This window comes from Cotesia glomerata, unplaced genomic scaffold (assembly GCF_020080835.1).
Source record: "Cotesia glomerata isolate CgM1 unplaced genomic scaffold, MPM_Cglom_v2.3 scaffold_17, whole genome shotgun sequence".
Lineage (NCBI taxonomy): Eukaryota > Metazoa > Arthropoda > Insecta > Hymenoptera > Braconidae > Cotesia > Cotesia glomerata.
This window is the reverse complement of record NW_025402108.1, coordinates 12,824-40,322: the sequence shown is the minus strand read 5'-3', so window position 1 is coordinate 40,322 and position 27,499 is coordinate 12,824. Positions and strand designations below refer to the sequence as shown.

General features: G+C 34.4%; 5 protein-coding genes across 5 annotated transcripts; 2 read left to right on the top strand and 3 right to left on the bottom strand.

Moving 5' to 3' along the window:
* Window positions 1–161: 161 nt before the first annotated feature.
* On the bottom strand, window positions 162–1,597 carry LOC123273930. Its single transcript, XM_044741414.1, has 2 exons — window positions 1,183–1,597; window positions 162–525 (listed from the first exon to the last, which is right to left on the bottom strand). Exons 1-2 carry the CDS (start codon window positions 1,595–1,597, stop codon window positions 227–229), a joined length of 714 nt encoding a protein of 237 aa, XP_044597349.1. The 3' UTR covers window positions 162–226.
* Window positions 1,598–5,336: 3,739 nt separating this feature from the next.
* Window positions 5,337–8,329, top strand: LOC123273929. Its single transcript, XM_044741413.1, has 3 exons — window positions 5,337–5,680; window positions 5,897–6,944; window positions 7,109–8,329. The coding sequence occupies exons 1-3, from the start codon at window positions 5,337–5,339 to the stop codon at window positions 8,327–8,329; spliced, it is 2,613 nt and encodes an 870-aa protein (XP_044597348.1).
* A 7,165-nt stretch (window positions 8,330–15,494) lies between these two features.
* Window positions 15,495–19,162, bottom strand: LOC123273945. Its single transcript, XM_044741433.1, has 2 exons — window positions 18,809–19,162; window positions 15,495–15,806 (listed from the first exon to the last, which is right to left on the bottom strand). Exons 1-2 carry the CDS (start codon window positions 19,113–19,115, stop codon window positions 15,499–15,501), a joined length of 615 nt encoding a protein of 204 aa, XP_044597368.1. The 5' UTR covers window positions 19,116–19,162; the 3' UTR covers window positions 15,495–15,498.
* Window positions 17,074–18,300, top strand: LOC123273946. Its single transcript, XM_044741434.1, has 2 exons — window positions 17,074–17,508; window positions 18,085–18,300. Exons 1-2 carry the CDS (start codon window positions 17,334–17,336, stop codon window positions 18,222–18,224), a joined length of 315 nt encoding a protein of 104 aa, XP_044597369.1. The 5' UTR covers window positions 17,074–17,333; the 3' UTR covers window positions 18,225–18,300.
* A 2,191-nt stretch (window positions 19,163–21,353) lies between the features above and the next one.
* Window positions 21,354–26,954, bottom strand: LOC123273928. The gene is made up of 3 exons (XM_044741412.1): window positions 25,594–26,954; window positions 21,988–25,542; window positions 21,354–21,924 (listed from the first exon to the last, which is right to left on the bottom strand). Exons 1-3 carry the CDS (start codon window positions 26,952–26,954, stop codon window positions 21,354–21,356), a joined length of 5,487 nt encoding a protein of 1,828 aa, XP_044597347.1.
* Between the last annotated feature and the right edge of the window lie 545 nt (window positions 26,955–27,499).

The window sequence follows — 27,499 nt, the reverse complement described above, 5'->3', positions numbered from 1 at the left end:
CTTTGATTGCAAAGCATTAAATTTCGGTAGTTTAGGTCGTAATAAGACGGAAAAAAAATATATGGCATGAAAAACTTTGCTTTTGTGCTTAGAAGACTGATTGAACTAAATTTTTAAAAATCTCGGATTTTAATTTTTGATTGAAAATAAAACTATTGAAATAAAAATGTTTATTATTTTTATTAAGTTTTACTATCAAATTAGCTTACAGAAAAGTGGAAAATATTTAAAAGTGCACACTTTTACTTTTTCTTTTATGTTCATAGCTACTTTCTCTCAATAAACCCCAAATATAGTCGCCCATCATGTTTTCATTGTATTGGCCTTGATAGCGTTGTTCAAAATTCATGATGTCCTGATGAAAACGTTCTCCTTGCTCTTCGGAATAGGCTCCCATATTGTTTTTAAATTTATCCAAATGAGCATGCAGCATATGTACTTTTAATGACATCCTGCAGCCCATGGCCTTAAAATTTGTAAGCATATCCTCAACCAACTTTTCGTAGTTTTCAGCTTTATTATTTCCTAAAAATCCAGAAACTACTGCTTTAAAACTGTTCCAACTTGCTTTTTGAGTACGATTCAGCAACGTTGGAAATTTTTCATCGGCGAAAATCTGTCTTATTTGCGGACCAACAAAAACCCCAGCTTTAACCTTTGCTTCCGATAACTTCGGAAAAAATTTTTTTAAGTATCCAAAAGCTTCTGAAGTTTCATCCAGTTTTTTAACAAATTGTTTCATCAACCCTAACTTAATGTGCAAAGGCGGCATTAACACTTTTTCCGCTTCAACAATCGGCTCAAATTTGACGTTCTGTTTTCCGACACACAATTCTGTTCTTACAGGCCATGACCGTTGAATATAGTGTTTAGAATCCGCTCTGCTATCCCACAAGCACAAATAACATGGATACTTTGTATATCCACCCTGTAGCCCCATTAAAAATCCCACCATTTTAAAATCTCCAATCAGCTCCCAGTTATACTCACGATACTTTACAGATTCAAGCAAAATTTTGACACTTTCATAATTTTCTTTAAGATGTACTGAGTGAGCAATTGGAAGAGACGGAAATTTATTTCCGTTGTGCAATAGAACTGTTTTTAAACTTTTTGTAGAGCTGTCAATGAATAAACGCCATTCGCTAGGGACACAGGATATGCCAATTGCTTCAAACATACCTTTAATGTCATTACAAAAACAAAGTCCATCTTCCTTCGTGAAAAACGTTGCAAACATTTCATGCCTAGTCCGCTGATCCGTGATCTTAACATCATCAAGCAAATTCCACTGTTTTAACCGAGAGCCTAGAAGCTCTGCTTTATTTTTTGGCAAATTTAAATCTCTAATTAGATCGTTAAAATCTTCTGAAGTAATGAGATAGTGTTTTGGTTGTTCAGGTGTAGGCAAAAACTCCTTATCGGAATTACTTTTATAAGAACTAAAAGATGAGCTACTTTTCTGCGATAATTTTTTTGGTGGCTCAGGTACTGGTCGTGTCAGGTCGTGAGCAATTGGAGCAGAAGAAGATTCGAGGTCAGGATATTCAATAGGTTTTGCATTTTTACCCCTACGTCTTTTACTCGGATTCACCATACAAAAGTAGCAGTCAGTAATATGGTCTTTTGGTTCTCGCCAAATCCTTGGTATTGCAAATTTCATAGACCTTTTCTCACCTCAATACCAACCTAAAAATATAAAAATAAAAATTAATATGTCTATTATTTTGGATTCATCGCTTAGTTAAATAAAAATTGCTTACCTTCCAAACACCTTTTACAATAACTACAAGCAACATGTGGAGCCCATGGCTTATCTTGATTCCGTACAGGACAGTCAAAATATGCTTCATAGGCTTCACAGAGAACGTGAGATGTCTTTAGTTCATATTTCACGTCTCGAACTTTAATAAATTGACCACATATAAAACAAAATGCATCAGCATCGTATTTGCACTTTCGTGACGACATTTTAAGTTATTCTGGGCTTGTAAATAACACCTGATGGTTGTTTATCACTCGGGTGCCATCTAGCGGCACAGTGTAAACGTTAATACCCCACTCTCACCGCGCGGTCTTTTTAAAAATATTAAAATCAATTAAAATTTATGAAAAAATTGAAAAATGAGTATTATTATTATAACTATCACAAAAGCAAACTTTATACCGAAAAAAGGTATTTTCTTTTCGTTTTTGTGCATAACTAACTGGAAAATAATAGTATAAACTTTAGGACAAAGAACGAAAATTTTTTTGTAGAGTCGTTATAGCTATAAATTCCGACCAATCGCAATGAAATGCCATCAAATCAAACGGAGCTACATTAATTTAAATTCATAAAATCATGATTTATATGTTATTTAAATGGGAAACATACATCGATCAGAAGGAACCACTTAAAATTAAAATTTAGGGCTCAAATTTTCAGGGGATTTTTTTTTTCGAAAAAAGGAACAAAATTTTCATGTATTAGCGAAAAAAAAATTTTTTTTCGTTTTAAATGAAGCACCCTAATATATATATATTTATATATTTTTTTTTGCCCTCCAGGCGGAAAGTGGCAACTTTCGCCCCACTGCGCTAAACAAAGTTGCCGCTTTCCGCCTTCGTCGGAAGTAGAGGAAGTAAAAAAAAACTCTTAGGAAGTAAAAAAGAAAACCTCAGATCACGTGTAATTGTTGGCCGAAGCGAAGCCTCGGCCAACAATTACATGTGATCTGAGGCATTTCTTATTTTCTTTCCCAAGGGGTGTAATATACTTCTTGTGTAATAAATCATGTTAAATAGACATGCCAAGAATGAAATTTTTCTTTCGTATCTATATGACATTTTTGAATTCTTGGGCGTATTATTTAATCGACTCAAGTACTAAGACAAACATGTAACGTCTTTGACTGATACAATTCATACAGTTATCAAATAAATCGACGGTACTTTGGTAAAACCTCGTATCTCAGAAATCACTATTTTACAGGAATAACAAAAAACTCTCTATTAATAATAAAAATGTATTTTTAATAACTTTTTGATCTTAATATTAAAGGTTAAGTACTTTTCAGTTTATTACAGGGATAGGGAATAAGAGTTTTACTCGTTTTAAGCTATACTTCTCGAGCAAGCAGTTCTGAACGCACAGATACTATACTCACTCAATAAGATATTTGTCCGTCTAACTAGCGTGCTCCTACTCCGAGTAAGAACGAACAGCAGTCTTGTTAAGATACTCTTTTTAGGATACTCGTTTGAGGCGCTCAGTCAACGAGGTGAGTGGTAGTGAAAATTCGTCAGCCGCTCCCAAAACGAGTGATAGGGACCAAGACTCCGAGCCGAATACTCCTCCCACCCTTACTTTTTTCACGATTCATTTCACATAAATTTCGACTGTTAAGTGTTGAATATTAGCGCCCTCTGAAGAATGTAAATAAAAATGTAAGCGATAAGTTTTCTAGTGTAGGCGGTATAGTAAGGAAATTTTTTTTTTCAAATGCCTATTACTTTTTCGAAATTTTATATATTAAAACATTTTTTTTTGTTTTTTAATGTACTTTTCAAAAAAAAAATACGAAAAATTTTTTTGAACATTTTTTTTTCCACAACTAATTTGAAAAATAAAGAAAGTAAAAAAAAAAGTTCTTTTTCGGTCCATTTTTTAACAATGGACGGCGTTTAAAACAACACATTTGATGAATTTTCGCCTTTTCAAAATTTTATACTTTTTGATTCGCTAAATTTATTTCTTCATGGTTTCGAGAAATGACCAAAGAACAACTTTTTTTTTTTTTTTCAATTTAGTTTTTGAAAGAAAAAATACAAATAAAATGTTTGAAGCTTTCTTCTATTTTTTTTTAATTTTTCGAAAAAACCATTTATTTTTTCGATGATTACTAGGGTAAATGCACCAGTTGTTGACCGGTCACCAATTAGTTGACCGATGTATAAAAAAGTTAATTAATTAATATTTTACAAGGGTTTTGTTTTCTTAAAGTATTAAAATAAAAAAATATGGCATTTAATCATCATAATAAAAAATTACGCAATTAATTACGCAGTGATTATAGCTTTAAAAGAATATTCTGAGTTTGTTTACAACGCAACCAGCCATAAAGCGGTTAAAAATAACTAGCGTATAATTGGAGAGTGAGTGCATTTCATCATTAATTTAGTGATATTTATCGCTCTTGTTTTGGAACATTTTTCTGCCTTTTGTGCCCTTGGGCTTTTTCTGTTACAGATACTGTTGCAAGCGCAATTTTTCAATCTTTCAAGGTTGCAGAAAAGCTCTGATATTACTTTATTGGAAACAGAGATATAAATTTTAATATATCTGCTCTACTCCAATTGAGGTTATTGTATCTTATCAAGACGTGAACATAGGCGGATAGTATCAAGGCGGGACTATAGCCAAGTCACCAAAGTCCACCACCACTCTCACTGTGCAGTTTAAATTATCGAAATAGTTATAACAGTGCTCAACAGGTGTCACCACTTACTCAAAACAAAACAAATGGTGCTGTTTACAATTTTGACAGCTCCGTTATTTAGATATTGTATCAAATAAGTCTCAGGTTGTATATTTTGTTATGGACTGCGCTAGATGCAAAAGAACAGTTTTAAAACCTGTCATCTGTAAAACGTGCAAATTATCTTACCATCCTAGCTGTGCTAAAGAAGTTGTGAAAACGAAATTACCAAACAATTGTTGTGTCAAAGCAATTACCGCACCATTATCACCTCTCAGTATACTGCCCAGCACTTCCGATCAAACCTTATCCAGGGCTAGCATCATACGACCGTCTAGTTTATCAAGTTCGAATCGACTTAAATCTTCACAATCTAGCTTTAAATCAGCAAATTCATCACCACTAACCCCGCCTGTGATAAGTACTGAAGACGACTCTGTCTTTCCGTCGCCAAGCACTGGAAATCTTCCGAAAATGGCAAATTGTGTTGCTGAAAAGCCAGATTGGTCAAATTACAATCTGGAGGAAAAGGTAAATCTTTTATTAAATATGTCATATGACAATAGTTTAAATATAAAAAATGTCTTCAAAAGTCTAACTAAACATAGTGAAGACATTAAAAATCTGGTGGGAAATATGGACACAAATAACAACAAAATTAAGCAACTAGCAGAAAATTCACAAGCTGTAAATGAATCTCCAACGGAGGTAACCAAAGTTCAAGCATCATCTTCAGAAGAAATCAAGATTATTACCCAACAACTTCAGCATCATTCCAAACAATGTGATGAAAACACAGCGCAAATTGTGCTACTAAAGTCAACATTGGACTGTCTTGGTGATATATAAAACACTTCTTCAACTACAGAATGTCGCATGTCTTCTCAACTGCTGATTACTGGAGTTCCACATAGCATAAATGTTGATTTGACACCAAACCAAATAGTCCACCAAATATTCGACAAGCTTGGCATCGCAAATCTTACAAATGATGTGCTAACCATTCGTGAGTTCAAAGGTAAAAAGAATCAAAGCAACACAAATTCTCAGCAAATCTCACACTCATTCATCCTTAATCTGAAGTCACCGCAAGTCTGTGAACACATCATAGATACTAAACGTCGTACACCAAAACTCTTTGCAAAAAACATTTTCAATAGTAATGCTGATATTGCTCCAGAAAAATTAATATTTATTAATGAATTTCTTCATGGGGACCTGTACAATTTTCTGCAGCGTATCAAATCTAAAGCTGTTAAAATGAAAATAAAATATGTCTGGGTCTATAAAGGAAATATCTTTGTCAAAAAGGATGAAAATTCGCCTAAAATTCAAATATTTACAGAGAATGATCTAAATAACTGTCAATAACAATTACCGAAGCAGCAAGTTGTTATAAATTCCTCAATAAATATTCTAAATCTAAATATAAACAGTTATCCAGCTCATTTAGCCCAATTCGAATTTTTAGTAAATGAATATAAACCACACATTATCACAATAGTTGAATCATGGTTAAACCCAGACATACAGATCTCTCTTAAAGACTATTCGATTATAAGATGCGATCGAGGATTATTAAATACAAATGGTAATTACATCAGAGGTGGAGGTATAATTTGTTTCATCAATAATTGTTTAAAAGCAAAATTACTTTATTCATCGGAATCTCAAGACATAAACAATCCAGAGTTTATAATAGTTGATGTTATTCTACCGTCTGGATCTCATATTCTTCTCTCATCCATCTATAGAAGGCCACAGGGCAAACTACTTGATAGCTTCTACACTAAATTTGGCAAATTTTATCCATCTTACAAAAATATACTCATAATGGGCGACCTAAATTGTAATCTTCTGAAATCAAATCGACAATCAAATCATCTGAAATCTTTCATCTCAGAATCTGGTCTGTATTGTATACCTTATGGTCCCACATTTCACACAACTGAAACAGAATCATGGTTGGATGTCATTATTATTGATAATGAAGATAAATTAGGAAGATATTCAAAGTCTTCACTTCCATTCATTGGTGGGCATGATTACCTTCTTTGTGAATACAGATTAGAATCACCAATTAAATATGATAAAAAAGTTGAATTTCGAGACTTCAGAAATTGCAATCATGCAGCTCTAGCAAATGATCTAAATAGTAAACTTAATCAAATAAACATAAACTTTGAAGAAGCTGACCCAAATGATCTAACTTCATACTTCAATAAATCAATCATAGCTTCTTTAAATAACTTTGCACCACTTACAGAGAAAAAATTAAAACGTCCAAATAATCCTTGGTTAACAAATGCATTAAGACGTGAATTCCGTGAGCGTGATACACTATATAAACGCGCACGTCGCACAGGTGATCAAAATCTACTCAGGCTCTACAAAATGAAGAGAAAAGATCTAAAAAATAAGCTAAATATCGCCAGAGATATTTATTTCAAAACTATTCTAGAAAACTCATCGCAAAAATCAAATGTATGGACAGATCTAAAACGTGTGGGTATTATCAAGCCTAAGAAATTATCGCCATTAGATCATTTTGATGCAAAAAATTTGAATATTTTTTATGCAAATATTCTAAAGAAACACCCCTCATGTTCCAGAGATTTTATTTTTGAGTTATCTACTTATACTTCTAGAAAAGTAGCAGCTTATTAAATTGGAAACAAATAGATATTGTTGATGTCACTAAAAATCTCCAACTGACTCTACAAAAGTCCAAAGGAAAAAGTCCTGATGGTCTAGACATTAAATGGCTGAAAGATCATTTACAACAAGTATCTATCTTTTTAATGAACAACCTAAATCGTTCTCTCGAAACAAGTATATTTCCTGAAGCTTGGAAATCGGTATTTATTGTTCCATTAAACAAGATAAATTTACCAAAATCCATATCAGACACAAGACCGATAGCAAATTTGTCTCATTTTGCTAAGGTATTCGAACGCATCATTGCAAATCAATTGGTCGAGTACCTTGAATTAAACAATCTCCTTGATGACTATCAGTCAGGATTCAGAAAATTTCACAGCACCCAAGGGGCCCTGCTACTCTTAACCGAGGAAATCAGAAGAGCTATTGATAGAGAAGATCTTACCTACCTCATCTTATTTGATTTCTCGAAAGCTTTTGATTACCTAAACCCAAAAATTCTATATATTACCATGTACGAAATGGGTTTTTCGATTGAAGTAATCTGCTGGTTTCAATCTTACCTAACACGTCGATCACAATCAGTTCTTGATCTGAGCTCTGTACCATCAAGTCCAATCAGTACTACCTCTGGAGTTCCGCAAGGATCAATTCTAGGTCCTATTCTCTTCCTAATCGTTATAAACGGTGTGGCAAAACGACTAAAATACACCAAACATGGTCTCTTCGCTGACGACAAATATACATATCTCCACTTCAAACTCTATGAATTGAATAGAGCAGCCTATAAATTAAATGTTGATGCACAAGCAGTAGCTGACTGGGCCAGAGAAAATGGAATTAAGATTAACCTTCAAAAAACTAAAGTCATGATCTTAGGAAGTAATAGCAAATTGAAGTTACTCGAAGGCTATGATCTTCCCCAGATAACCATTGACGGAAAGGTTATTCCATACGTAAATTCAACTAAACATCTGGGAATTTACTTAACTAACAATCACTCCTGGGACATCCATGTTGCACATATTACTCGAAAGGTTTATGGAGCACTAAATAGCCTTAAACATAGGAAGAATATACTCTCCACATACACTCGCAAATTATTAATAACTGCCACAATTCTTCCGATAATCGAATACTGCTCATTAGTGTTGCTGGATTCCTCTAAACGATTGGATTATAAATTGCAAAGATTAATAAATAATTAAATTAGATTCATATTGGATTTGAAACGAGATGAACATATTACTCCTCATAGACTTTCGCTAAAGTGGCTAAACATTAAGACAAAGAGATTGTATTGCTTGGCGTGCTATTTCTATAAGCTGTTATCCACTGGTGAACCAAAATTCTTACGGAATTTATTCATAGAAGAGGACCAAGACATTAGACGATCAGAAAGAATAGCAGAAAAATACAATAACGTCATGTTTAAAACACCACACTTTACTACAAAATCATATGAAAATTCATTTGTGGTGTCAGCGATACGGCTTTGGAGAGAACTGCTCATTTAAATAATCGAATCTCATAGTTTGGAAACATTTAAAACAAAAGCTTTTGAATTTTTCATGAAATTAGAAACTGACGGTAAATTGTAAATTGTAAATCTCAGAAAAATCTAGACAAATCTCTGGAATTTACATATCTACATGCATATTATATTATATCACTACACTATTATACTGCTAAATCCAATAAAATCCTATCATCATCATTTACTAAAATTATTATTGCGATAAAATGTATCATAAGTATTCATTTGCATAATGTATTATTTATCATGGTAGTACTTGCTATAACTGTACGTGTACTTATTCTTATCTTTATATTTAAATATTCTTATCTTTATATTTAAATATTTGTAAATTTTGCCATTCGGCTTGCTGCCTTGGCATTTAAACCAAATAAATAAACCAAAAAAAAAAAATTCTGAACAAGGAGGAAATTCGGCCCATTTACACTTGAAGTCATAAGCTATCTATATAATATTTTCTTGCTATGTAGATTATGTTAAGTGTACATAGATGAACACTGGGACTAACAGATATAAAACGGATATCATATTTGCGATCTTTCATCTAGTGGGTCAAAAAGCATACATTCTATATAGTACCCAGCAATCCAGACAGTAGAAAAAAGTTATGGGTTTTGTTTAAGACATCAAGTATGCATGGTCCGATTTGGAAAATTTTTGTGAGAACCCTGTATAAATTTGCTAATAAAAATCTTAGAAATTGTGATAAAAATATGAACAATCACTCGTTCGATGCGGAATTAAATTCTGAAAAAAATGTTGTTGCTTTTTTCATTTTTTTGATGAAAATTTCAATTTGTTATTTACAAAAAGTATATCCAAAATAACAAATCTTAGCTTTTTGTAAATAACTCAATAACTATTAGTGATATCAAAAATCAGAAAAAAGATCCTTAAAGAGGAGGAAATTTCTGAAAAAAAATCTCGACTCCCGGAACTCTAACTTGAAAAACAATAATTTTTATTCACTGTTGAAAATAGGGTTCCACGCAACTGCCGTCGTATTTTAGCATCGGCGCAGCCGTGTGACAAAAGTCGCGCGGAACTCTATTTTCAACATTTAATAAAAATTATTATTCAGATACTACGTAACATGGTAATGGTTACCATTCTACATAGGAATAAGTTATATTCTTTTCTCTCCGTGATATTTTGCAAGTAGCTTTAGATTAATCTATCTCGTTAACGAATAAAAATTGCTTGAAATATGCTGGAAACAACATTTAGAGTAAAGATTAACAAATAAAATAAGCAAAACAGGATTTCTCTAGGACCAATAATTTACGTCATAAAAATTTTTTAATGCAAAATTGAAGCGTTGAACGCCAACACGTTTAAGCAAGTAGCTCTAACTTGGTAAATAATTTATCGATTGATCTATTTTTTTTAATCACAGCTTGTACTTACTTTTATTCAGAAAAAATTTAAGCATAAAAAAATTTAATGAAATTTTAATTACCCAAGATCGGTTTTTCAGTTTTTTTGGGCTCAAAAATAGTACAAATATAATACATGACTTTCGATTAACATATACACGCAAGTTCAAAGTGACGAGAGATTTAAAGAACAAGTTATAAATAGGAAAAAATAATTTTTTTTAAGCAAAAAAAAGGTTTGAAAATTTTTGCTACCAACGAGTTGATGGTATATGCCTTAATGTGTAAGACAAGAAAGTAAAAATAAGTATCTCTCTCTTGAGTTTTCAATTCTGAAAATTGGGAGAAGGTAGAAAGGGAAATTATTTTTATTATTATTATTACAATATACAGATCTCCGAGATAGAGCGAGAGGATAAGGTTTCTTATCGTTCGATCGACAGATGAGAAAAATTATTTTAAATATATTTGACGAAGATTCTGTTTCTAAAAACTTTTTCAAAAATAAATTAACTTGCTTTTTTTACTTAACAATTGAATCAACTATTTGTTCATACAATATATGTATCGAAATGCTCGGAATTTTATGATTCTGATAAATAACTGGTCGTCGAGGGAGCTTTATTCAAAAAGTTAATTTGATTATTCATAAAAATTTACCAAACTGTTGACCGAAAATTATATAATCTATCAATTATTATGTTAAAAATGATAATGCTATGCAAGTAATGGAAATGAAATTTTTATTAATGAATAAAATGTTTGGTCAATTGTTAAGTATATTTTTATAAATAATTACATAAACTTTTTAAAAGAAGTTTCCCAGATGACGAATTATTTTTTCCAAATCATAAAATTATATGAGTTGTTTATGATTTCAAGTGAAAATGGCATTTTGTCAAAAATTTTTTAGGTGAATTTGATCTATACATTTTTCTGAGTTTTTAAAAAAAATTTTTTTCATCGAACCATTGCACACTTGATGTCTTTAAAAAAACGCTAAATGTTTTTTCTCCCGTTTGGAGCATTTGAGCGGAAACCTTGAAGTCCAGGTATAGTATATATCATTCATTCTATTACTACAGTATTACCTCTGCTTTAAAATAAAGGTTCAGACGAAAATTGTAATAGTGTTATTTAAGCACTTGCAAACTTAAGTACGTCAGAAGTCAATGATATTATTAAAAAAAAATTTTAATAGTAAATTAAAAATTTTTTATCTTATTTCCTTATTTAAGTTTTTTGAGTGTATAATATTTATAAAATTCTTCGCTTTTATTATATAAAGTAAAAATCGTAGTTCCTCAAGCTTTGTTTAAAGTTTATTTCGAGATACAGAGAAATTAAGCTAACATGGCAACGTTTAAAACTACAGAAAATTCAATTAATTTATTCATTGATGATGTTAAAGAAAAACTTAGGCATGCGTTAAACTTCAAGAATAAAATCGAAATTTTAACTTGTATACCTCAAGAATGGAGTAGCCGCAAAGTTTCACATATATTCAATGTTTCTTATTCATTTGTAAATAAATTACGTTTATATCAAAAGCGACTAAAGCGAACGAAACCAAAAATTGTCTCAGCACAGGTAATTTACTATTATTTTTTTGTATTTTATTTTTAAGAACTAATCTTGATCATTTATTTTTACACGCTTTTTATTAGCTTCACTTGTATGTCAGTATGTCAGTATGTAACTCTCCGTGGGTAATTTGCGCGCCTGCGGCCTTCCTTGGTTCTGGTAGCCGTTTCTCAGGCTCCCTCCCCGAAATCGAACTCTGATTCCCCGTTACCCGTTATAACCATTGTAGTCAAAGAAACTACCATCACTCAGTTGATAAGGTAAAGAAGAGTCGCTTAGCAGTACCTTATTACTGTAAGAATATCCCACTCATATTAGTGCGTTCTTTGGCCGAGCGGTCTAAGGCGCGCGTCTTCTGTGACGTCAGTCTTCGGATTCGCCGGTCGTGGGTTCTACTCCCGTCCACGCCAAAAAAAAAAAATGTTTTTTTCCGGCAAATTCTAAGATTGTAGCCGTACATTCAACTGTTCAATTGATTCGGAAAGTCTTTATTACTTCTTTGTGATGTTGCAGCTGCAACAAAGTTACTTCAGATGGTAATAGATAGCGTCGGTAACTGTTCCCCTATGATAAGTTTACAAAGGGTCATGCTGAATCGTTACTGATAAAATGATCTAGAGTGCAGCGGATGTCGACATTCACTATGGATGACAGTATCAATATTTTCGACAATCGAAAAGCTATACTTACAATGCTGGCAATACATGTTAATCAAAAGAATTCACTTAGAAAAATAACAATTGTAAACATCGAATATGAATTCGATGTCGACGCTTACTATGAACGATAGTATGAATATTTTTGATAATCAACAAATAATAGTTTTAAAAAACTAAAAAATCACGCTTTTGTAAATAAACCAAACTAAAAATTAAAAAATAAATAATAGTTTAAAAAAACTAAAAACACGCTTTTTATAGAAAACAAAACTAAAAAATAGAAAATAAATTTTAATAAATTTAAATTAAGGATAGTGTTAAAAATTTCAATAAATACAAATTAATAATAGTGTAAATAAAAAAAATGTATTTTATTTTAAAAAAAGCGTGAGGTGCTTTTTAAGATATTATCAAAATGATAATTCACTCTACTCATATCTTTCAATAAAATATTTATAACTATTGACACTATATAAATTCTAGAAATGAAAGCAAGATTCTCAAAGAGATTATCTTGTCGAACTTTCATATACTTTATAATGTTTTTTGATAATGGCGTCTGAGTTTTTTCCGTTTGTTCGAGGCATATTAACCACACTGAATAAAATTCCGGCAACGTTAGCTGCTCCTTTTGTAATTTTAAAGTAGCATCTTTTGCTGGTTTTAATGCTTTTACATAATGTTTTATGTTATTCCAATCACTCGCAGTAAGTGATGGAACGTAACTTTTGAAGTCTTCCAATTTAAGCAAAGAGAATAACATATCATACGTAGATGACCAGCGAGTAGGCAAATCGAGAACAGGTTTCGACGCAGTCGGTCTTAAACGCCTGATTTCGTTAATTGTACTGTCGACTCTAAAAATTTTAGCTGCGTTTCTTGCTTTCGACAATGATTTGTGAAGGTTTGATTTATTGATTGCAGCTTGAACTGCAAGCAGCAGCGTATGAGCTGCACAACAGTAGTGTAACAGGGGGGGGGGTTGAACCCCAAACACTAGCGCCACCTAGCGGCCACTACCATGAACTAAGATGAGTTGTTTACCCTCTGTCGGTAATTTTTATGTAATCTTCTATATTGGCTGCTGCGTTTTGGGTCTTATCTACAGTCAGTTTTTGTTATTGATTGTGTGCTTCTATCGATCATTGAAAAGAGGGCGCTAGTTTTTGTGGGGGCCTTGCGCGAAGGTGGGGATGTATACTTTTGAATTTGATTATTTGCATGGCTTACGATTTGGAGGGGATATTATCAGTTTGTTAATAATAATTCTTATCTAATAACTATTGTTATCTTATCTTATATTAGTCACTGGGTGTATAAACTTTCTATTTTATTATTTAATCAATTTTTGATCTGCATATTGATAGAATTAGTCATGTTTTTATAAGTAAAAATGAGAATTTTAATCAGATAAGGTGATTATAATAGGATTATCAATTAATTAATCAGCTTATCAGCTGTATTACTCATTTATTAACAACAAATGACTCATTTTTCTGAAAATTTTATCAAAATTTCCCCCTAATTCAATCAATTTTTGGTGGGGGTTTAGGACTATAAGACAGCATCAGAGCTTGAAATTTTACAGTCTTCAAAAGTTATTGAATGTGCACATCAACAGTTATCAAAATCTTGTGTTGTGATTGACATTAATATCTATTGGTCGTTTGAAGCTAGACTGATTTAGCGTATTACGTGTATTTCTAACCATCGTTATACTAAAAACAAATGTAAGTACTTTAATCTTTATTATTGGAATGAAATAGTTTTAATACTTTTCTAAAACATTAAATACTTTTTCTTTAGTTACATTATGGATTTCTCAGCCTTCAACGATGCAGCTACTTTAAAAGACATTTTACCAAAGAAGAAAATGTCTGAACTTATCCCCAACCAAGAATATGATGTGACAGGACTCAAGATGGTGACTACAAGATTCGGTGATAGCATAGTTGCATCACTAAATGATGAATTCTGCGTTTATCTTCCGAAACGAGCGGCTGTAATTATACAAAAAAATCCATCTTTACTGGAATCATTGAATGAGCAGATTATTGGGAATAAATTGATCCTTTTCAATTATGGGGGTCCATACAACAAATTCGAATTCATTATCAATTCTCATGTTGATGTTTGAAATAAGTGTGGTACAAATTTAAAGTTATAACTTTTTATCTATAGATAATATATTATTAATAAATTTGTACCTTACCATCAGTCGATAAAGCGCTCGTTACCTACTATATCAGACTATTATCATTTACACATGCATTCCTACAATAAATAATAATAATAATTGTAATAAATAATAATAATAACTATAATAAATTATAGCAATAACTCAAAAGTAAAGAAGAACTTAGAAAAGTAAACAAGAACTCAAAGTAAAATCACTATAAATTTTTATAGTTTTTCATCATTGATTAACAATCACTGTCGTAGAATCACTAGGCTCGATACAGTTCTGCATTAAGTTCTGCTCGTTCAAGTAGGTAGTTGAAGCATTTCGTTTGAAACTCCGCCAGGGTATAATAACTTAATAATAATAATAATAATAATAAATTGTAATAAGCAACTGACTTAAGTCACTTCGAAAACTTATCAAAATATAATAAACTATTTTTAAAGAAAAGCATTAAAAAAAAATGCACAACTTCAGGCCAAGACCTTTCCAGCGACACCGAATTTAACCATAAAAATCCATTTTACCATACAAATTTTGATTATTTTCTTAATAATAATAGTAAAATCAATAATAATAATAATAATAATATAAACAAATTTTTTAATAAATAAACAGACTAGTTTTTTTTTTTATTTATCAAACATTTTAATTATACAAATTCATACATTTTTTTTATTTTAAATGAATTCAGGGAAAAGCTCTTGAGCTCTTTTATCAATCTCAGGATCCTGCAGTAATGCTGAATATTGCTCCTAAAGCTGAAGGTTGCGAAGCAGCAAATCCTGGACGTTGCTCCAACGACGCTATCTGGTCCCCTTGATACAGATAGTACTGTTGGTGATTGTACAGGTCATCTCGGAGCTGAGAATTTTCATTCTGCAATCGCTGCAGCTCACGTTGCTGCTCGCGGATTACAGGACCAGATTCCTCAATGTCATCTTAAAAAAAATTTCATAAAAATTAAAAAATCATTAATAAAAAATTAATTATAAATGTAAAATATAAAGAGAATGATTAATAAATTACCTGATGATAATTATGATAATGATAACGATGATGATAGTGATGAGGATGACGATGATTCCCAAGGCTCACGATTTCCACTTAAAATAAATGATTGCGGCTTACCGCCAAATTGGAGTGGTATCACCGTTTGCTCAGTATCTGAGTCATTTAAATCGGTTGCTGCATCAAATGCCTCTCTGATAGAATCATCATCCTGACGATTCCAATTTATTTCATTGTCTTGAAGATCCCAGTTGAAGCTATCATCCGGACTGTAATTAAAATCATCAGGGCTATAATTGAAATCATCAGTATCCATGACTACTGATTCCTCGATATCTAAAAATTCATATAAAATTATAGAATGATAAAAACTTAATAAAAGTTAATGATTAATAAATCTATATATATATATAAATATATATATATATATATATATATATATATATATATATATATATATATATATATATATATATATATATATATATATTAGGGTGCTTTTTTGCGACTATTTTTTTCGTTTCCATCCCGAAATTTTGTTGGAAATACACCCAAAAAAATTCCCTGAAAGTTTGAGCCCTTAATATTAATATTAAGTACTCCTACACAGCGTGTGAAGATTTCCCATTTGAAATATACGAGAACTTTCATTTTTTTTTTTTAAATTTCTATAGCTCAGTGGCATTTCATAGCATCACTTTGACCATGGACGGGTTTTTTTCAGAATTGAATGCTCTACAAAAGTGTCCATTGTCGCGAAGTCGTAACTCATACTGGCGGGGTAGTACGGACCACCAATCCGCATTTTTATAGAATTCTTGTTTTTCACTCATTATCTCATAAACAACAAGACATACAGAAAAATGTTAATGATAATTTTATAGGAAATTCAATTCTCTACAAAAAGGTCCTTAGCACCAAATCACTAAGATCGATATTTTCTGAGATATTAATCATTGAAGTTTACGTAGCATTGAATTTCCACAAAATGTTGAATCAAATCTTAAAAAATAATGATTTTTTTATTCGTATCATAATTATAATTAGTAATTACTTATTGATTAAGTTACAAATTTAACGTAAAAAATTTTTAATTGTATTTTTCTGAAGTTTTTATTTTTAAATAAATTTCTCATTTAAATCACCCCATAATATTTGAATTTATCATTTAATAATTCAATTTCAATGAAATTCTAGATAAAAATATATTGTGTATGATCATTACGAATAATATAGGATGTTTCTTTGTTGCTGTGTATTGTGATACTGATTAATTGCGGTTTATTTTTCTTGCTCTGGTAGTACTACTGAGCTTTCACTTGACCTTGAATGCGTTCAACAAATTTCCCCTTTAATTGCAGCGCTTTCTTTGTTTTCGCGTACTAATCCCGCGAGAGTAAGAACAAAGCTTAGTGGGCATTGATCAGTGTGACGCCGTTGTATGTATACTTTGTTAAATTTGAGGTTAGGTCGACTTTAACCATCATTAAAATGAGTGAAAAAATTGGTAATAAAACTTGGAATTATTTAATTGGATTTGAAAGAAGCCAAATAAATAATAATAAGCTACCTTCGTATCGTGACTTACTAAATTTTTTTTTTTATGTATAAACATCAGTCTTTAAAATTAACTATTCGAAATAGTGCTACTAGTGTTATTAACGATACTAATACTATTCGGGCTAGTTTCAAGATTCCAACTATACGTCCTCAGCACAGTCTTACGAAGTTGGAAAAATTTTATGCCGAATATATAAAAGTGAAGACACATCACAAGAGGGAAAAAAATCGAAAGCACAAAAACAGAATGTTGAAAAGTTTAACCAAAAACTAGATAAATTGTTCGATATTTCGAATTCCACAATGGTTAAGAATTTGCCAAAAGAGCAGCAACAATTTCTGAATGAGTGTCAAAAAGGGAAAACCAATCTTCACTCGCCCGTTACTAATTTCTTGCCGGTGGAAACTTTTCAGAATAAATCTGACACTGAACAGGAGATAACAAATGAAGATAATGAGAATAATACAGACGAAATTGGTTAGTTTCTTCTCACATACAACTATAAATTATCAAGCTCAACAATCAATCATTTTTTAATAATCGAAAACAATTTCTTATAATTTAGTCTCATATTTTTTTTACTTACTTGTAAAATTTAATTCGCATTAAAATTCTAATTTTCTTAACCTCATTTTCTGAAAATTGAATTCTATATAATTTTTCAATATTTTAAAATTTGTTTCTAGATTCATAACTTTTTTTCTAATTATTAGTCTATCATTTTTGGTAAAATTTCTATCAAGTAAATCTAAATAAGTGAGATAAATCAAAATTTATTCAATTTTGACAAAAATTTTGACTTGAATAAAAAAAAAATTTGTTTTCGATTTTTTTGCAGTCGAAAATTCCCACGCTATTAAAAAATTAAAGTCTCTGTAACCAATAAATTTAAAACACATATATATCATTTTGTCTTATTTTTATTGGGGAAAATTGACGGAAACTCAATTCAAAGAATATCTTTGCTTCTGGATAACAGAAGCTGAATATAAAATTTGAAAAATATTTGAATCGATTGGGTTTATTTATTTAATTCTGAAAAAATTGTTTTAGGCATGAAATTATCGCAACATTCGATGCCAGCAAGTTTTTGTAGTCTATCATCAAATTCCAGTGGGTTGAAACGAACATATTCTGATTTTGAGGATGAACTCCCTGTACCTCCTAAAAAGAAAAAAATCAATATTTTTTAAGATTTGATTCAACATTTTGTGGAAATTCAATGCTAGGTAAACTTCAATGATTAATATCTCAGAAAATATCGATCTTAGTGATTTAGTGCTGAGGACCTTTTTTGTAGAGAATTAAATTTTCTACAAAATTATCATTTACATTTTTTCTGTATGTCTTGTTGTTTATGAGATAATGAGTGAAAAAACAAGAATTCTATAAAAAATTCGGTTTGGCGGTCCGTACTACCCCGCCAGTATGTGTTACGACTTCGCGACAATGGACACTTTTGTAGAACATTTAATTTTGAAAAAAACCCGTCCATGGTCAAAGCGATGCTATGAAATGCCACTGAGCTATAGAAATTTAAAAAAAAAAAATGAAAGTTCTCGTATAATTCAAATGGGAAATCTTCACACGCTGTGTAGGAGTACTTAATATTAATATTAAGGGCTCAAACTTTCAGGGAATTTTTTTGGGTGTATTTCCAACAAAATTTCGGGATGGAAACGAAAAAAAAAAAATAGTCGCAAAAAAAAAAGCACCCTAATATATATATATATATATATATATATATATATATATATATATATATATATATATATACCTGCTGATGAAGGTGTAGGTTCCTCCGGCATGTGTATGAAGCTATACACATCCTCATGACACTCATCCTCGCCATCCTCGCAGCAGAGTTTGAACCACCAAATGTCGTTGACCGTTTTCGTAAGGGTCGCATGATGATTATCAATCATGAATATATGATCAAATGCGCTCTCACGCTTCACGTAATCATCATCCTCTCCTCCAAGAAGGGACTCTAGGATGGAATTAATCCAAACTAAGATGGCATACCCCTCCGTGTAATTGATCCAACTTTTCGGCACAAAACACTTGGAAATTGTAACGATCATCTATGAGAGAAAAAAAATAAATAAATAAATAAGATTAAACTTAATAAATTTGAATGATGAATGCTACTAATTTATAACAATAAATAAATTTTTACTTACGTTAAAGGATTAATTTCGCCTAAAAACTTAAGTATTAAACTTGAAAACACTTAAGTAATATACTTAAATGGGAAAAACTGTAACTATTTACTGTTACACAACTCTTTATATACATTTTCCCCTTTTCACATTTCCCGAAAAACTATCCACGCCTCAATATTAATCAACGAATCAGCGATGAGTTCTAAGAGAATTTGGAAGGTAGGGGGTAAGAAATTGGGTGGTTGAATATCTTCTTATACATTTTCAATAAGTCCTCCTACATGTATATAATAATGACAATAATTTGTAAAATAGTTAATAACTTTTTCTTAATTATTTAAACATATTTTTAATAAAATGAAAATATTTGGATCTATTTTACATGATTCAGAAAAATTTACAATTAATCTAACGTGATTTAAAAATTGATAATGAAAATAGTAATTAATAATTGTAACTTTATTAATAACTTTTTCTTTCTTTATTATTTAAAAATATTTTCAATAAAATAAAAAATATTTGAATCTATTTTACACGATTCAAAAAATTCACATTTAATTTAACATGACTCATAAATTAAGAATGATAGTTGTAATAATTAATAATAATAATTTTTCTTTAGTATTTCAAAATATTATCAATAAATAAAATTATTTGGATCTATTTAACATAATTCAAAAATTTATATTTAATTGATCGTGATTCATAAACTTAAAAATGATAGTTATAATAATTAATAACTTTCTCATTATAATTTAAACATATTCACAATAAAAAAATTACTTGGATCTATTTTGCATGATTCAAAAATTTAATTTAACGTGATTCATAAACATAGAATGAGAGTTGTAATAATTAATAATAATAACTTAGTTAATAACTGTTTCATTATTATTTAAACATATTCTCAATTATATAAAATTATTTGAATCTATTTTATATGATTCAGAAATTTACATTTAATTTAATGTGATTCATGAACTAAGAATGATTGTTGTTATAATTAATAATAATATATATGTGTTCTTTTTACATATTTTTTGAATTTGTATATTTATAATTCATATATAAATGTTTATTTAAAAGTCATCGATAAGATAAAAAAAAAAATAATAAAAAACAGAAAAAATAGTATTATTAATTAAAAATAATAAAATGTATTTTTAAAATAAATAAATAAATTTTCAATAAATAAAAGCTGAGTAACACTCAGCTAATAGTAATGAGAATTTAAGAGCTCTGCGTAATTTTTATGAGGGGTAATTAGATAATTATCGTGAAAATCTATTTATTATCTCTTAACCCTTTTTTTCAAATAACAATTTTTACACTTGTATTTATTATTAGACCTAAAATTCCATTTATTTTTAACAAAATCTTACTCACTATCGATGTAAACATCTTAATGAAATTTTCTTAATCCTTTTAATTACATATATATTTATTTTTATGATGTTGTATAAATATTTTTTTATTACGTTTAATTACTTTATTTGCTTCTGATAAAATGACATCAGTGAAATAATGATGGCTTTCTAATATTTATTTATGTAATAGTAAAAATTATTTTTCATTTATTTATGTTAAAAGTTCTATGCTGAAAATGAAAAATACTGGGATCTGGATAGTTTCGGAAGTTTAAATTAATTTAACGTCTTCGTTGTTATTAATTATGTTTATTAATAATTATAAATATCACTAACTTTAATTTCACATATATATTTTATCACAGTTAAGTTGTTTTTACGAGGCTAGAATCACAAACAAAAAGGCAAAAGCGCGATAGAAATTTAATAAGGCCAGGTTAAGTACGTGCAAGCCATGCGGTCTGGAAGCCAGAAGCCTTGAAATTGTTGTAACTAAGCCAAAAAGCGTGTAAAACTGACACTGATAACTGAAAAAACAAGGCAAAAGAATCACTGAAACAGATTAGATTAATATTAGATTAATTTTAAGCATGATTAGATGATTAGATTTAGATTAGATAAGCAAGATAAAAAAAATGCGAAGACTAGGTTAAACAGCACTAAGAAAAAAGGCTAAAAGTAATAACAAACAAAAATAATTCGCCCCAAATATTCGCCAAAGGGCTCCTGTAGCTCTGCTGCTGCAACTGACCTGCCTTTAAGTGGCGCGGCGAAGAAGCTTCGAGTAATTTTAGTTGGTAAGATCGATACTACAGTGATCTACTGCGCGAGCGATCGATGCGACTGATGGGAGAAAGTGAGGGAGATTTGAACATTCTCCCCCCTTCTCCGCTCGATGGAGAAGTAGCTGAGACGCTGCTGGAGCGACGTCATGAGAATCTTCCTCGTGTCTGGGGATTGGAAGAAGTACCAATTTGTGGATTGGTCTTGTATACGTCGATGTGGCCGTCTGGATGGTGACAACTCGAGTAAGATCGTCCTTACCAGGGTGAGTGTGCGTGACACGACCTAGCGGCCATTTTGATGGTGGATATCGCTCGTCCGTGATCAGGACCAGAGATCCGACGTCGATGTCGTGGAATGAGGTATTCCACTTGGAGATGGTTTGATGAGATTTCAGGCAGGAAGCAGACCAGTGAGACCAGAAGCGTTGGAGCCGTTGCTGGATGTCTTCAAGCCTTGATAGTCGATTCGATGGAGTGTCGATCAGTGATGGCTCAGGTATCAGTGTGAGAGGTGCTCCTCTGATAAAGTGTCCAGGAGTCAGAGCTGCGATGTCGTCAGGATCCTCTGAGAGAGCACTGAGAGATCAAGAGTTCAGCACAGCTTCAACCTGAGTCAGAAGCGTGGAGAAGTCCTCGTACGTGAGGATCGTGTCCGAGTTGGTTCGTGTTAGATGATGCTTGATAGATTTAACGGCCGCTTCCCATTTACCACCCATGTGAGGAGCTCCTGGAGGATTGAACTTCCATGCTGTGCCGTCGTTGGCGATAAGTTGCTGAAGATGTTGCGATTCTCTGGTAAAACCAGAGAGCAGGCGTTTCAAAATGACACAAGCACCTTGAAAGTTGGTTCCGCAGTCACTGGTAAGCGTCTTGCAGATGCCTCGTCGGGCTGTGAAGCGTCTGAATGCTTTCAAGAAGCCTTGAGCACTGTAGTCAGTTACAAGCTCCAGATGAATCGCGGAGGTTGAAAAGCACACGAACACTGCAATCCAAGCCTTGTATGAGCGTGTGCCACGCCCTTGGTAAAACTTGAGCGAAACTGGGCCTGCGTAGTCGACTCCAGCATGCTCAAAGACCAGTGAAGGTGTGACACGGGAAGCTGGGAGCTTTCCCATGCGTTGTTGAGCACGGATGCCACGTATCCTGGTGCAGGTGACGCATCGATGAATGAAAGATTTGATAGGAGCACGACCACCAAGGATCCAGCAGTATCTACGTACGTAGTCAAGCGTCAGCTGGGTTCCACCATGAATCGTGCGAGTGTGGGCGTTGGCGATGATGAGCCTGGAGATTTCCGAATCCTTTGGCATGATTGGAGGATGTTTGGCGTCTTCATCGAGTAGCGAGTTTTGTAAACGTCCACCAACTCGAAGTAAACCAGTCTGGTCGATCCAAGCTGTAAGTCGAGAGAGAGGGTGAGATTTAGCAAGACTCTTACCTTGCAATAGTACTCGAATCTCACTGGCGAAGTAGATTTGCTGCGTGGATTTGATCCAGAACTTCAATGCAAATTGAAGATCAGCAGGATTTAGGGGTGATGAGCCTAAGCTAGATCCAGAAACTCTCTTAAAGCATGCCACTGCTCGCTGAATCGTGGCTGTGACACGGAGCAGTTTTGTGAGAGGTCTGTCTTCGTAGAATAGGACATCAAACGGCAGCTTGGTGCTTGTAGATGTGTGTACTGAACTTGGGCGAATCTCGGTGTCGGCAAGTTGATCGTTTGATGCTGTGAACGATGGCCAGAGATGACTCTGCTGGGCTAGCCAGTCGGGTCCAGACCACCAGAGTCTGTGATTAATAAGTTGTGCAGGTGTAAGACCTCGAGACGCACAATCTGCCGGGTTTTGCTTTCCTGAAACAAGTCTCCAGGTGGCGTTTGGCGAGGTTTGCTGAATCGCTTGAACTCGGTTCTTCACGAACTCCTTCCAGCGCATTGGATCGCTGTTGATCCAAGCTAGAGTCACCGAAGAGTCAGTCCACAGTGAGACAGGAACATGATGGAGCTGGAGAGTCGACTGAACGCGAGAGACCAGTTTTGATAGCAGCAGAGCAGCTGATAATTCCAATCGTGGAATTGTGAGGCGATGCAGAGGCGCGACTCGAGTCTTGGAACAGACTAGAGTTACTGATGATGATCCGTTGGAAGTTGTTACTTTGAGGTAAACAGCAGCAGCCATTGCAGCTTGAGAGGCATCTGAAAACCCATGTATCTCGACTTCCAAGTTGTCAGCGCGTAGATTGAGCCACCGAGGAATAGCCAGCTGAGATAGCTGAAATAGCTCATCACGAAACGACGTCCAGCGATGAATGATTTGCGGCGTGAGAGTATCATCCCATCCGACCTTTTCTTGCCATAAATCTTGCATTAAGATTTTGGCACGGACGATGACTGGAGAGATTAAGCCCAGAGGATCGAACAGCTGAGCCGTTTCAGACAAGATGGTGCGTTTGGTGATGGCAGTTCTTTGTGTGGACTGACCAGTGAACTTGAGTAGATCTGGCGCACACTGCCAAGCGAGACCCAGGATCTTTGAGGATGACTCACTAAAGTCATGAGAGTCTGTACCTGGTTGATGCGATAACTTGAGTCTGAAGAAATCAGGATGGTTGCTCTTCCATTTGGCCAGAGGGAAGCATCCTCGTAGGCACATTTCTTCGACTTGCTTTGCGATAGCGTTGAGCGATTCAAGATCATCAGCACCGCCTGTAATGTCGTCGACATAACTTCCCTTTTCGAACGGCTCAGCAGCTAGAGGAAAGTCGTGACCTTCGTCGAGCAGTAGTTGCCTCAGGGTGCGGCCTGATAAGTAAGGAGCTGATGTAGTTCCGTATGTCACCGTGGAAAGTTCAAACTCCTGTGTTTGTGAGTTGTCATCAATCCACAAGATGCGTTGGAACTTGCGATCATCAGGATGGACGAGGATTTGACGAAACATCTTCTCCACGTCGGTTGTGAAGATGAGACGATAACGACGGACGTATAGAAGCACGTCGAAAATGTCGTTCTGAGTCTTGGGACCAACGTGAAGCAGCTCATTGAGAGAGTAGCCTGATGTTGTCTTACTGGAGCCGTTGAACACCACCCGGATCTTGTCATTGCGCATCACCCCGTGATGTGGCAAGTAATAGACATCGGCTGAAGCAGTTGGCGCTTGAACTTTCTCCATGTGACCCAGGGACTCGTACTCGTTGAGAAACTCAGTGTACAGTCGATGAAGATTTGGTTGATGAATGATGCGATTAAGTATGCGAGATAGAGTGCGTTGTGCGTTGCCTTTCGAGTATCCAAGTGGAGGACAGTTGGATTTGAAGGGCAATCGCACGATGTAGCGACCTGAGCTGTCGCGAGAGTGTGTGGCGATGAAGTGTGCTTCACACTCGGCTTCTTCAGCACTGAGAGATTCTTGGTGAGACGCTGGAACTTCTTCCTGCTCCCAAAATCTCGAAACAAGCTCGTGGAGCTGCTGATTTGAGATTAGATGACCTTGATGTGCAGGCGTGGTGATAGAAGATGGACCAGCAGGTCCAAGAACGGCCCATCCAAAAACAGTCTGAATGGCGATTGGCTGTCCGGGGTTTCCCGTGATAACTCCAGGCTTGATAATCAAGCCATAAGAGTCAGCTCCAATGAGGATGTCAATCCGACCTGGTGATAGATGATCTGGATCTGCTAGTTCCAAATCTGCGATGTGGTTCCAGGATTGACTGGCGATGACGACTGGAGGCAGTTCGACGGTAAGAGACTGCAGTACGTGCGCATGAAGCTCAATCTGGTCTTCAGAATGATTAGATCGTAAAGTGATGTCAACAGCACCCTTCGTTGATCCTGAAGGCACACTTCCTACTCCAATAATCGGGATACTCGTTTTGGAAGGCTTCATATCAAGCTGGCGAGCGAGCTGCAGAAAAATCAGCGATAGTTCTGACCCTGGATCGATCAACAGACGTACTGTGCCAGGATGATGTGTTGGCGATACGATGAGGGCTTGTGCTGTGGCCAACAACACCAGAGGTCTTGATGCTGAGGCTGTGTTGCACGAAGAACGAGCTTGTTGCGAAGAGAGTAGCGATGCTGCGATAGGCAATGACGAGGTCGTTGCGGCGATAGGCGATGGCGATGGCGATAATGCGATAGGCGATGGCGATAATGCGATAGGCGATGGCGATAATGCGATAGGCGATGGCGATGTCGTGCTAGCAGATGATGCATCAGGTAGTCAGAATGACGTATTCTGACCTACCTGCTGAGAGGCAGTAGATTGAGAATTCATCATTGTGTTAGATGAAGTTGATGCTGAGCTGAGAAGCGTAGAATCATGTAGCATGGAATGATGCGCTGCTTGGCAAAACCGACAGCGTTTTTGGCTACGACAATTCTCGAACGAATGAGGTCCAAGACAGTTGGGGCACAACGACTTAGAGATAGCCAGCTGATAACGCTCTTTGGGCGATAATCTTTGGAACGCTGGGCACGATACGATGAAATGTGCTTCACCACAGCACGAACAAGGACGTTGTGGTCTTGGAGATGCTCCAGCGATCTGTCCAGGAGGTGGTTGAGTTGTTGTAGGAGGTCCAGTGGCCATAGTGACGTTTTGCGATGTCGAACTGGTCATATGGACATGTGCAGATGATGTCTTAGATCCGTGGGTGAGTTTGCTACCACTCGCGGACTTTTTGTTGACCTTAGGGTCACGTGGTTTGACTGGAAGACGTCCTTCCATGGCTTCAAGGGCTCGTGCACGAGCTAGCAGGAAGCTCTTGATACGATCGTACGGTGGGAAATCTGTAGCCGCTCCCAGCGTGATTTCCCAGTCTTCTCGAGTCTGAGGATCCAGCTTCTGAGTAATATAATGTACAATAATGTGATCCCAGTGATCAACTGGCGATCCGAGAGCCCTCAGGGCATTTAGTACCTCAGAAGTGGTGTTGATAACGTTGTTAACCTCTTTGGCGGCTCGCGACGCCATTTTGGGTATGGTAAACAGTTTGTTGAGTTGAGCCGTGATCAATACTCGCTTGTTCTCATACCTCGTGGTCAGAGTTTGCCAGGCTGTGGCGAATGCAGAGTCTGTTATCTCCACATTAGCGACGAGAGAGTATGCAGTGCCTTGGAGGCTCTGGAGAAGATAGTGCATCTTGTCAACCTCGTTAACACCGTCTTTGTTGACGACGAATGAGAACTTATTTTTGAATGATTGCCATTCAAGAAGCTCTCCATTGAATTTTGGAGGTTGAATAGTTGGCAACTGTGGACGAAAGGCGGTAGCCTCATTTGCAGTGCGATTGTGAGGCGAGAGAGGAACCACACGAGGTTCAATTTCGGCGATGCGGCGCTTGAGAGAAGATTTAACCATTACGTAGCGATTAACGGCCTTGGTGAATCGACCTTCTTTAAAGTAATTGTGGGTGATATCAATATCCTTGCAACTGGTCAATTTGTCATTGGCGTCGGCAATCTTGTTCCACGTAGACTCAAGCACCTCGAGCTTGACTTCGCAGTCAATTGGCTGGATCAGATTGTGCTCGCCGTTTCCGACTTCATTGACCATGGAGTTGAGGGCACCCATGTGAGTTTCGAACACCAGTAGGTACTTGGCAGACATCGTAATAATCTGAAAGATATCGAAAGAGAATGAATTCGAGAAAAAGAAGTAAGTTAGCGATAAAGAGAGATATAAAAGGAACGAACTGACAATTTAGATTGAATCCTCTTGCGTGATCGTTGCGATGAAGATGAAGCACGATGACCTTGAGTAGAGATTTGATCCCGATAATCACTTGTAACTACGCGCACACGGATGACACAGGTAGATTTTCGCACTGAAGGTCCCAATCTATCTTTCCACCAACGCAGTACACTTTTAAGGTACTCAGCAATGCGTCGGAGCTGTCAAACGCGCACAAGATTACCGGAATTACACAAAAACTCGCTCAAAGCATTTTTCACGCGATAAATTTGAACGAAACTATCCAGAATCCGGCTCGAGGGTTCAAAAAATGTTAAAAGTTCTATGCTGAAAATGAAAAATACTGGGATCTGGATAGTTTCAGAAGTTTAAATTAATTTAACGTCTTCGTTGTTATTAATTATGTTTATTAATAATTATAAATATCACTAACTTTAATTTCACATATATATTTTATCACA